At 38.0% G+C, this 12,759-nt stretch overlaps 1 protein-coding gene across 4 annotated transcripts in view; it reads right to left on the bottom strand.

The window, feature by feature from the left end:
• CEP128 (centrosomal protein 128) overlaps nucleotides 1–12,759 on the bottom strand; it is a 412,477-nt gene that overhangs the window by 262,090 nt on the left and 137,628 nt on the right. For all 4 annotated transcript variants that reach the window (XM_066342939.1, XM_066342940.1, XM_066342941.1 and 1 more), the window contains one exon: nucleotides 3,029–3,379. In XM_066342939.1, coding sequence (XP_066199036.1) covers nucleotides 3,029–3,379 — 351 coding nt within the window. The remainder of the gene's footprint in view (nucleotides 1–3,028; nucleotides 3,380–12,759) is intronic.

Genomic DNA, 12,759 nt, shown 5'->3' with positions numbered 1-12,759 from the left:
GGCAAGCCCATTCAGATGCACAAAGCACACACACACCCTAAGAGGAATTTCCATTATCTGTGGTAAAAAGAAATATGATCTGGAAACATTCAGAAAAGCATGCACTATGAATAGAATCAAAGATTTTTTTCCTTCATCATTGTCCAAGCATATATAAAAGCCAATGACTTCAAACAGCACTTTAAAAGCAAAGCAAAGGTTTCATTCTTATTTCTGGTGGAGTAATACTTCATTGTATATGTTGTACACCTGAAACTAATATAATTTCTATGCCAACTAAAATAAGTTAATTAAAAAATAAAGACAAAAACATCACAATTTATGAGATTACTTGTATCTATAGAAGTTTAGGTCTTCTAATATGCATTCATCTACATGTCCTTAAAGAACATCATGATTCTCGGATGTAAAACATCCATGCCACTGTCTTTTAACAAAAGTACAATCTGATTTCTGTATTTTTTCTGTAATAGTATGCCATTTGTTTGATAGTCCATACCCTTCAGTAATTAAGTAGTTTATAAATATAGTATATATCTGATAATCTACCCAGGTTCGAAAACCGTAAAAGGCAAGAAAATAAATAAATCAGAGCAATTTTTAAGAATAAAAGCTTTTAGCTTTCTAATGTATTTTAACTGGAAAATCTTAGAGCAGAAAATAAATTATTCTGGAAAAAGAAATAGAAGTAGGCACAGAACTATTTTTAAAATGCAAAGATACGTCTATTGACACTATAAAATGGCTCAACAAGGCTAATTATTAAACAATTTATTCTTTAAAACCATAATTTGTCTTATTTGTAAACCAGTGTCATTTTTATTTTAATATTCACTTCCAAATATACCCTGGAGGCACTTTTTAGTCCTACAAAAACAAAAAGGAGTAGACTGTATTACTAATGCCATTAGGTGGCTTTGAGACTTTATTAAGAATTAAATACTCATTAGAGGTATTATTCAGTAAAAATAAAAAAATTTTTAAAAAAAACACTTTTTTCCAAAATTATTTACAATGTATTTCCACATCACATATTTGCTGGACACTTGAATTTTCAGTGAAATATCTGTTACCCTTTCTTCCTTGATTAACCATTGCTCTGAGACATGCTGCATTAATTTTAAGGCTTTTAAAGTGGAAATTACAATGCCTGCTGTGATAATTGTGATACTACCCTAACTACGGCAATCACTTTAAAACTACTTCTTTGCTTATCATTAGCAAACCTAAGTGATAAAAAATAATTATATCAGGAGTATTCTGGGAAATGATTATTTAACAATTTTTAATATTCTGAAAAGCTCAATCTGGAAAACTCTCAGCAGCATGGATTAGGATCCTGTCTGATGGCATGGACCCTTCGAAACTTCCTCTAATTAAGTAATAGTCCCCAGATGGTTCTCAACCAATCGATCCCCCCCACTGCTCTTCTCCCTAGCTACCTCCCTTAAAGGCAGGTTCATTGAACCAGTTGCTAGGCCAGGCTGACAACAGAATAATCAACGTAGAGCAATTTCCTGGGATCAAGTCAGTTCAGATTCAAGTATGAAAGTTTAAGAGCTACTTTACAGCTGGGCAGCCAGTCGCAGAGTATGAGCCAGACGGGTTAAGCGGAACAGCAAGCACTCCATAGTGAGGGCAAAGCGATCGCTCCTCCATCTCCTAAATATCCAAGATGCTCTTACGTCAAAGGCAAAGCGTCTCTTCCATGACAGCTCTTCTGAAATCAGGACCTGTCACTTTTATATGCTGACAATTGATTTTATAAATAGTAATTGCCCTACAGTTTGCTTTCTTTTGAAAGAAAGTCAGCTTATCCAAATGATCATTCTTCTGAAATGTTCAGACTTCTTGACAAGTGACAAATGACAGAGCAAAAATGATAAACCAACACTAAACATATATAAAAATCAATCATGACCTTTTTGTCTTATAAACATCTGGGTTTAATTCAACCCACAGATACAGTAGAGAATCCACATAGCAGCATAAGATCCATTTAAAGGAACTGATTATACAAGAGAAAAGGTGATGTGTAATGCATACATAGGTCAGTGAAATGCTTTTTTGTTGCTATCAAAGGGGCACAAAAGCAGAGTCTTAAAGAGGCTTGTGATCTGATAATACTGCTCGTTCAGTGAGATTATCTATGTCACTCATTTAACTGAAGCCATTGTACTGGATGCCAGAAAACAGTCCAGTAGTAACGACTGCATTTTTTAAATGCTTCTAACAAATATTTAAGTTGAAATATACAAATAGGCCCTGGCCGGTTGGCTCAGTGGTATAGCGTCGGCCTGGCGTGCAGGAGTCCCGGGTTCGATTCCTGGCCAGGGCACACAGGAGAAGCGCCCATCTGCTTCTCCACCCTTCCCCCTCTCCTTCCTCTCTGTCTCTCTCTTCCCCTCCTGCAGTCAAGGCTCCATTGGAGCAAAGTTGGGCCGGGCACTTAGGATGGCTCCATGGCCTCTGCTTCAGGCGTTAGAATGGCTCTGGTTGCAACAGAGCAACTCCCCAGAGGGGCAGAGCATCGCCCCCTGGTGGGCATGCCGGGTGGATCCCGGTCAGGCGCATGCAGGAGTCTGTCTGACTGCCTCCCCATTTCCAACTTCAGAAAAATACAAAAAAAAAAAAAAATATATATATATATATATATATACACACACACAAATAAATGACATTCTAAAATACACACCTTGAATGATTGCTAAGAAAGGTTTCTTGATTTTCTTACACCAGTATATCAAAGAATAGTTTCCATTTAGAAAACTAAAAATTAAACCAAAGAAGGGGGTTAGATCTATTTTAAGGGCCAGTTCTGAAAAGCTACAGAATGAAAAAGGCTTTAAAAAGATAAACAAAAAACTGAAGTACTCTTTACCTTGAGAGAGTCAAGACAAACGCTCTGTGCCAAGGACATCTCGATAGAGCATATGCACAGCACGGCACACAAGCGTTTGTTCACAGCACAGATGAACGCATGGTGGGTCACAGCAAAAAGCATTCCTCAGGAATTTGTCTGTTATACCTGATTATTCTTGTCCGTCAGCTGATCGAGAGTTTCAGACTGTTTCTCCAGCGCTCGCTCTAACTTCTTATGCTTCAGCTTCAACTGCCTGATGGCCTCCTGAGCTTTCGCTTTCAACTCTTCCCTCCTCTTCTCCGCCTCCTGCCTCAGGGCCTCCGACTGCTGGAGCTCCAGGAGGTACTGCTCGGCCTGCTTGGTGGCGTCCTCCGCGTGGTGAGTCAGCTCCGCGATCTGGCGCTCGGCGTGCTTGCGCGTGGCGTCGCACGTCTCAAAGTGATTCTGGATCTCCTTAAGTTGATCCAGCATCTGTACTTGCTCTTTTTCCTTGTTGTCCAATTCACGGGTTAAATTCTGGGAATAAAGCCGGTAGAACATTAGGAAGATATTCTTGTCAACATTGAATGAATATATCAAACAGGAGTCTCTAACATCGCTGAAATGGGAATCATCTGTATTGTTTCATTAGCAACCAATTTAGAACATATGAGTCCTTTCTGTGTACTTTATAATCATATTAGTTGGGAATAATTTTTTATAGAAATATTTTCGTTTTTGGACTATTTCACTACTCAAAAAGGGAAAATATCTATTTTCTGACTGATCATCAATCAATACAATTGATAGAAGGCATTATTGAAGGTGACAACGTGCATTACTTTAAAAAGACTTCGTGCTTTTTCCAACTAAAGAAACATCAGTGTTTTAAAATTTGTTAGAATATCATAGTAATCGCGTAATATTTCACTTCCTAAAATTTTGTTAAAAACTTATCACAAAAAAATGAGCATTGAGGCCCTAACCAGGTAGTTCATGTGGATGGAGTGTTGTCCCTATGTGCTGAGGTCGCGGGTTCAATCCCTGGTCAGGGCACATATAAGAAGCAACCAACCTGACCAGGTGGTGGTGCAGTGGATAGAGCATCAGACTGGGATATGGAGGACCCAGGTTCAAAACTCCGAGGTCACCGGCTTGAGCGCAGGGTCTCTGGCTTGGGCAAAGGGTCATTCAGTCTGCTATAGCCCCCCCCCCCCCGCTTCCGTCAAGGCACATGTGACAGAGCAATCAATGAACAACTAAGGTGCTGCAACGAAGAACTGATGCTTCTCATCTCTCTCCCTTTCTGTCTGTCTCCATCTGCCCCTCTCTCTGTCTCTATCACAAAAGAAAAAAACAAAACAAAACGAAGCAACCAATCAGTGCACGACTAAATGGAACCACTAAGTGGAACAACTTAATGGTTGTTCAGGCTGGTGGTTGCTTGGTCAGGTTGGTTGCTTCTTATATGTGCCCTGACCAGGGATTGAACCCACGACCTCAGCACATAGAGACAATGCTCCATCCACATGAACCACCTAGCTAGGGCCTCAATACTCATTTTTTTGTGATGGATTTTTATTTTAACAAAATTTTAGGAAGTGAAATATTACACAATTGTTTTGATATTCTAACAAATTGATGTTTCTCTCTCAAATCAATGAAAAAACATATTTTAAAAATGAGCATTGATGACAGAAACATCAGTATAAATAACACTAAATTTCAGTCTTTTTTAAAAGCTCTCAATAAAAAGTTTTCCACTAAATCAACATAATGTTATACGTTGATGAACTTATCTAGAGCTTACATAAATCACTGTAGGATAGATTTTTAAATACACTTAAATTTATTTGAAATACTTATTTAATCCAGAAAGTAATCTGAACTCTTAAAATCTAGCTTCCTTAAAGCAGTTAGTCAATAATACATTTGGAGATTGCACTAAATCGTCATGATTCATACATATTTTTAATCTGAGTAAAATGGGTGCAGATCTACTTTTAACTTCAAAAATGAGTGGCACATTGCTATTATATAACATTTTATACAAACAAAATAATATTGTAATTATTCACATTCAGTCACTATTGTAAAGCTTTGGGAGTAACAAATTCAGAAATAAGTGATTAGTGTGGCCCATAAGCTGCCCTTCCTGTGCCTTAGTTTCTAAATTATCTAAGTGACAAAGTTAATGTGAAAAGGTCATGCATTCAAATAAGATTATCTTCCAGGGGGCTAAGGTGAGGAAAAGGTGAGGCCGCAAGCTAAATAAACAATAAGCACCATCTACGTTGTACTAAGGTGTCTACACTTGGAGACTGGAAGCCTTGACCAATGCCCACTGGCCCTAACAGCAGATTGTTCAGTTCCAGATTCCATTATTCCCAAACTATAACTTAAATAAAGTTAAATATAATTCTCTCTTGATTGATGTTATGGTTTGACATGATGGCAAATATACAAAATTAATGCCTCGAAAACAAGCTTCATTTTCTTAGCAACAAGTTTGTCTTTGTTCAATTTGCTAAATTCAATGCAGCCCCAAAGAGATGAGTCACTCTTTTATTCATGCAAGGAAAACAGTAAGTTGAGAAATGTGCCCTTGTTTATGTGGAAATTCTCCAATGAGATCATAAAACCCTGGTGAGGGTGGTTTGCCCTTTTGCCCTTATTTATAAGTTTACCACTATGTTATATTAACAAGCTACAACCAAGAGAGGTACCCAATATTTTTTCCAACAAACACTTGGAGAGTGGTTACATGTCCTCTGTGTCAGGCAGGTGGTTTACAAAAAGGTGAGTAAGACCTGGTATCAACACCAAAGAAGCTAATAATCTATTAATCTAAATGATATTCACACTAACAGCTAAATTACAACATGGATAGTGCTGGCTGCTAAAATGTGATAGTTGCTTGAAGGGGTCTGTACTGTGCCGTGTGGCTGCAGAGGGTTTCTCTTAGGAGGTGATATATGGACTGAGAATTAAAAGAAAAGGAGCTAGCAGTAATAATAATAAAATAACGAGTCAGGCGCATGCGGGAGTCTGTCTGACTGCTTCCCCATTTCTGGCTTCAGAAAAATACAAAAAAAAAAAAAAAAAGGCAAAACACCTGAATAAACCTTTCTCCAAAGAAGATATACAGACGGAAATGGCGCCGTGAGCAGCGCGTCCGACAGATCTCCCCGAAATCTCAACAAATTTATCAACTAGAAACAGGAAAATTTATCTTCGGAGCATTACAGAGTTCCACACAAACTGAAAGCAAAAGGACTGTTATCACTTGAATCTGAGAGACGAGGGTGTGGAGGAAGCTACCGCAGGGACATTCATTCAAGCCGCGAGGAAGTGCGCCTGTGGTAAGTCATCCCGCACTCGGGAGCCGCGAGCAGCAGCCGCGAGCCGCCGCCGCGAGCCGCCGCCGCGAGCCGCTGCGAGCAGCGCCCGGGTCGGTTGCAGAGCGAGCACCACCCACACTCCAGAGCGGCGAGCAGCCGCTGGCGCGCGCCCGGTCTGGTTGCAGACCGAGCATTGCAGACCGAGCACCGCTAACGTTCCCAGCGGCCCGCGCACGGGGAGCGGGAGAGGCCCCAGGGCGGTATTCCCTACTTGGGAGATTCTCTCCGCGGGCGGGGCACCTCACCCAGCCATTCAAGCTAACAATCAAGCGTTGGGGGAGGGGCGCGCGCAGGCAGCCTGAAATACCTTCGGGAGCACAGCTGCGACCCAATTACTAAAATTAACTTAACCCATGAAATCTGCGCACCCTCGGTTCTAATTGATAAGATCTCTCTCAGTTCACCGACCCAAGACAAGAGGCGTGATATTTTTTAGTGCCTCTCACTAAAGGGGCGGGGGCAACTTCTGATTGATAGAGCCTCCATATTCAGGGATAAACGCTAACAAGAAGGACTTGGCAGATAATAAGATCTATACTACACTAGTCACAAGCAGAGACTAGTGCCTCTTCTTACCAGCCAAAACAGGCTACAAAGTGTGGAAAGCCTGGGTTGAGAGGTCCAACTGAATGCTAGGCACTGAACAGTCACCTTGACAACAATTGACTCCCACCCCCGCCTGATTACACTGGAGGCCCTGACTGCCAGAGCCCTTCCCAAAGCCTTGCACTGAGTGGGGATAGAGTGGGGATTTCCCAGCTCTTTGAGCCTCTTACTCCCCAGGCAGAAGCAGTGGCAGCCTTATAGCTGGATCACCAGGCTGCTAATTCAGCAGGGGGGACTAGGAGAGAGAATCCACGAAAGCAAACTCTCTCATCGTTGGACCCTGCAAACGCCAACAAGCCTTGACTACCAGCAAGACTAAAGCCAATTATATGACATTGCCATAGAATCCCATCAACTGCAAATCCCTACCTAAATGTGACACAGGGGCAGAGCCTGGGGTACAGAGTCACCGACCAGGAAGAGGGAGAGAAAAGAAAAAGGAAGAAGTTAACATCTCAAAATCAAGAAAAATCCACAGACTTTACAACTTATTCCACTAATTTTTTTTTTGTTGTTGTTGTTGTTGTTTGTTTCTTCTATCTTATTGCCTTTATTTCCTCCACCTCGGTCCTTCTATTCTCTGCCCATCTTATGCTTCCCTTTTCTTGAACTACACTACCCATAAGTGTTACATTTTATTTCTCTTCTTCATCCTCACCCTCCTTTGGGGTTATACTCCAGGACACTTAACTCTCACTCTCTCCTCTTTTGTTTTTTTTGTTTGTTTGTTTGTTTTTTGCTTTATTTTGTTTTTTTCTCTTCCTTTTTTATTTCTTCCTTCGTTTTTCTTTTTCTTATTTTTTCCTTTCTATTCGTTTTTTCTTTTCTCGTTTTACTTTCCTCCCATTTAATCCTCAATCACGAACAAATTAGTTAATTAGGGACTCAAGGCTTTTTTTGGCTTTATTTTTCTTTTTCGCTTTTGTTTTTGTTTTTTTCTTGTTAGTTTATTTTTGTGGCATTTTGGGTCCCCCCAACCCAAGGTCTCCATTGTATTTGGCCTTCGATCACTTAATACAACAGATTTTTACTTATTATTTTTATTTTTTTCTTCTTTATTATTCCTTTTTTTGTCCTTTTTTCTGGTTCCCTCTTATCCCTCTCATTATATCTCTTAGTTGACCATCACCCGCAGGCAGATCAACTTATGCTTGTCTAAGATTTTCTTCCTTTTTTTTTTTTTTTTTTTGCATTTAGTAGGTCCCTACTCCCCTTTTTTTTTGCCCCTTGAACTCTTCACCGCAAACCAGGCCCTCCATTATAGGCACGATATTTCCCTGAGGAGGGGAGAGGAGGGAAGGAGAAGAAAAAAAAAAAAGGGGGAAATAATAAATTATTACTGCTTTTTTTTGTGGGGTGTTTTACCCTTTGGTTTTTTTTTTTTTTTTCTTTTTACTCTTTATTAATTCTAATTAGTGCTATCAACAAGACCACCCTCAGATGCCAATAAGAAAGAGGAAATCGAATATTATGGATACAAAAGAAAGAGAGGTAACACAAATAGATGTGGAAAAATCTATGGAGAAAAGACTCAACATATTGGAAGCCTTGGAGCTAAATGACAGAATTTAAAATAGAAATCTTAAAAATACTCAGAGATATACAAGAAAACACAGAAAGGCAATATAGGGAGATCAGAAAACAACTCAATGAACACAAAGAATATATTACCAAGGAAATTGAAACTATAAAAACAAATCAAACAGAAATGAAAAACTCAATTCACGAGCTGAAAAACGAGGTAACAAGCTTAGCTTGCAGAACAACCCAGATTGAAGATAGGATTAGTGAAATAGAAGACAAACAACTTGAGGCACAACAGAGAGAAGAAAGAGACTCAAAAATAATAAAAAACGAGAAAGCCCTACAGGAATTATCTGACTCCATCAGAAAGAATAACATAAGAATAATAGGTATATCAGAGGGAGAAGAGAAAGAAAATGGAATGGAGAATATACTCAAACAAATAATAGACGAGAACTTCCCAAGCCTGTGGAAAGAACTAAAGCCTCAAATTCAAGAAGCAAACAGAACACCGAGTTTTCTTAACCCCAACAAACCCACTCCAAGGCACATCATAATAAAGATGACACAAACCAATGACAAAGAAAAAATTCTCAAGGCAGCCAGGGAAAAGAAGAGTACAACATATAAAGGAAGGCCTATTAGATTATCATCAGATTTCTCAGCAGAAACTCTACAAGCTAGAAGAGAGTGGACCCCAATATTTAAAGCCCTGAAAGAGAGGAACTTTCAGCCAAGAATACTATACCCATCAAAGCTATCCTTCAAGTATGAAGGAGATATAAAAACATACACAAATACAGAAAAGATGAGAGAATTTATCACGAGAAAGCCCCCACTCCAGGAAATACTAAAGGGGGTTTTCCAACCAGATTCAAAGAACAAAAGAAAACAACACCACAAGTAACAGTTCCACCAAGAACACAATAAAACCAAACTTAAATTGTGACAACAAAGGAAAAAAAAGGGGGGAGAGAATGGAGATTAACAGTAGCAAAGGACGATGAAGTGCAGAAATACTTATAAGATAGGGTACTACAATGAATATGGTAGGTACCCTTTTCATTACTTAATGGTAACCACCCTAGAAAAAACCACCACAAAAACACATGACTTAAAAAAGGTAGCAACAGAGGATAGAAGTATGGAACACAAACAAACAGAAACAAATGATAGAAAAACAAAAGAGAAGAATCAAACTAGATACAAAACTAACAGAAAGCAATTTATAAAATGGCAGTAGGGAACCCACAAGTGTCAATAATTACACTAAATGTAAATGGATTAAACTTACCAATAAAAAGACACAGAGTAGCAGAATGGATTAAAAAAGAAAATCCAACTATATGCTGCCTACAAGAAACACATCTAAGCAACAAGGATAAAAACAAATTCAAAGTGAAAGGCTGGAAAACAATACTCCAAGCAAACAACACCCAAAAAAAAGCAGGTGTAGCAATACTCATATCTGATAATGCTGACTACAAGACAGAAAAAGTACTCAGAGACAAAAATGGTCACTTCATAATGATTAAGGGGACACTGAATCAAGAAGACATAACAATCCTTAATATATATGCACCAAACCAAGGAGCACCAAAATATATAAGACAGCTACTTATTGACCTTAAAACAAAAACTAACAAAAATACAATCATACTTGGAGACCTCAATACTCCGCTGACGGCTCTAGATCGGTCATCCAAACAGAGAATCAATAAAGATATAGTGGCCTTAAACGAAATACTAGAACACCTGGATATGATAGACATCTACAGGACACTTCATCCCAAAACGACAGAATATACATTTTTCTCTAGTGTACATGGAACATTCTCAAGAATTGACCATATGTTGGGCCACAAAGACAATATCAGCAAATTTACAAAAATTGAAATTGTACCAAGCATATTTTCTGATCATAAAGCCTTGAAACTAGAACTCAACTGCAAAAAAGAGGGGGAAAAACCCACAAAAATGTGGAAACTAAACAACATACTTCTAAAAAATGAATGGGTCAAAGAAGAAATAAGCGCAGAGATCAAAAGATACATACAGACAAATGAAAATGAAAATACGACATATCAGAATCTCTGGGATGCAGCAAAAGCAGTAATAAGAGGAAAGTTCATATCACTTCAGGCCTATATGAACAAATAAGAGAGAGCCGAAGTAAACCACTTAACTTCACACCTTAAGGAACTAGAAAAAGAAGAACAAAGACAACCCAAAACCAGCCGAAGAAAGGAGATAATAAAAATCAGAGCAGAAATAAATGAAATAGAGAACAGAAAAACTATAGAAAAAATCAATAAAACAAGAAGCTGTTTCTTTGAAAAGATCAACAAAATTGAGAAACCCTTGGCAAGACTTACCAAGGAAAAAAGGCACAGGACTCAAATAAATAAAATCCAAAATGAAAGAGGAGAGATCACCACAGACATCATAGATATACAAAGAATTATTGTAGAATACTATGAAAAATTATATGCCACCAAATACAACAATCTAGAAGAAATGGATAAATTCCTAGAACAATACAACCTTCCTAGACTGAGTCATGAAGAAGCAGAAAGCCTAAACAGACCAATCAGCAGGGAGGAAATAGAAAAAACTATTAAAAACCTCCCCAAAAATAAAAGTCCAGGCCCAGACGGTTATACTAGTGAATTCTATCAAACATTCAAAGAAGACTTGGTTCCTATTCTACTCAAAGTCTTCCAAAAAATTGAAGAAGAAGCAATACTTCCAAACACATTTTATGAGGCCAACATAACCCTCATACCAAAACCTGGCAAGGATGGCACAAAGAAAGAAAACTACAGACCAATATCTCTAATGAATACAGATGCTAAAATTCTAAACAAAATACTGGCAAACCGAATACAACAACATATTAAAAAAATAATACAGCATGATCAAGTGGGATTCATCCCAGAATCTCAAGGATGGTTCAACATACGCAAAACGGTTAACGTAATACACCATATCAACAAAACAAAGAACAAAAACCACATGATCTTATCAATAGATGCAGAAAAGGCTTTTGATAAAACACAACACAATTTTATGTTTAAGACTCTCAACAAAATGGGTATAGAAGGAAAATATCTCAACATGATAAAGGCCATATATGATAAACCATCAGCCAACATCATTTTAAACGGCATAAAACTGAGGACTTTCTACCTTAAATCAGGAACAAGACAGGGTTGTCCACTCTCTCCACTCTTATTTAACGTGGTGCTAGAAGTTCTGGCCAGAGCAATCAGACAAGACAAAGAAATAAAAGGCATCCATATCGGAAAAGAAGAAGTAAAGGTATCACTTTTTGCTGATGATATGATCCTATACATCGAAAACCCGAAGGACTCCACAAAAAGATTATTAGAAACAATAAACCAATACAGTAAGGTCGCAGGATACAAAATTAACATACAGAAGTCCATAGCCTTTCTCTATGCCAACAATGAAATATTAGAAAACGAACTCAAAAAAATAATCCCCTTCACGATTGCAACAAAAAAAATAAAATACCTAGGAATAAACATAACAAAGAATGTAAAGGACCTATATAATGAAAATTACAAAGCATTGTTAAGGGAAATCGAAAAAGATACAATGAGATGGAAAAATATTCCTTGTTCTTGGATAGGAAGAATAAATATAATCAAAATGGCCATATTACCCAAAGCAATATACAAATTTAATGCAATTCCCATCAAAATCCCTATGAGATTTTTTAAAGAAATGGAACAAAAAATCATCAGATTTATATGGAACTATAAAAAACCCCGAATAGCCAAAACAATCCTAAGGAAAAAGAATGAAACTGGGGGCATTACAATACCTGACTTTAAACTATATTATAGGGCCACAATAATCAAAACAGCATGGTATTGGCAGAAAAATAGACACTCAGACCAATGGAACAGAATAGAAAGCCCAGAAATAAAACCACATATATATGGTCAAATAATCTTTGATAAAGGGGCCAACAACACACAATGGAGAAAAGAAAGCCTCTTCAACAAATGGTGTTGGGAAAACTGGAAAGCCACATGCAAAAGAATGAAACTCGACTACAGCCTGTCCCCGTGTACTAAAATTAATTCAAAATGGATCAAAGACCTAAATATAAGACCTGAAACAATAAAGTACATAGAAGAAGACATAGGTACTAAACTCATGGACCTGGGTTTTAAAGAACATTTTATGAACTTGACTCCAATGGCAAGAGAAGTGAAGGCAAAGATAAATGAATGGGACTACATCAGAATAAAAAGTTTTTGCTCAGCAAGAGAAACTGATATAAAAATAAACAGACAGCCAACTAAATGGGAAATGATATTTTCAAACAACAGCTCAGATAAGGGCCTAATTTCC

The sequence above is a fragment of the Saccopteryx leptura genome, chromosome 6 (genome assembly GCF_036850995.1).
Source record: "Saccopteryx leptura isolate mSacLep1 chromosome 6, mSacLep1_pri_phased_curated, whole genome shotgun sequence".
NCBI lineage: Eukaryota > Metazoa > Chordata > Mammalia > Chiroptera > Emballonuridae > Saccopteryx > Saccopteryx leptura.
The sequence above is the reverse complement of the archived record's forward strand: the minus strand, read 5'-3'. Positions and strand labels throughout refer to the sequence as shown.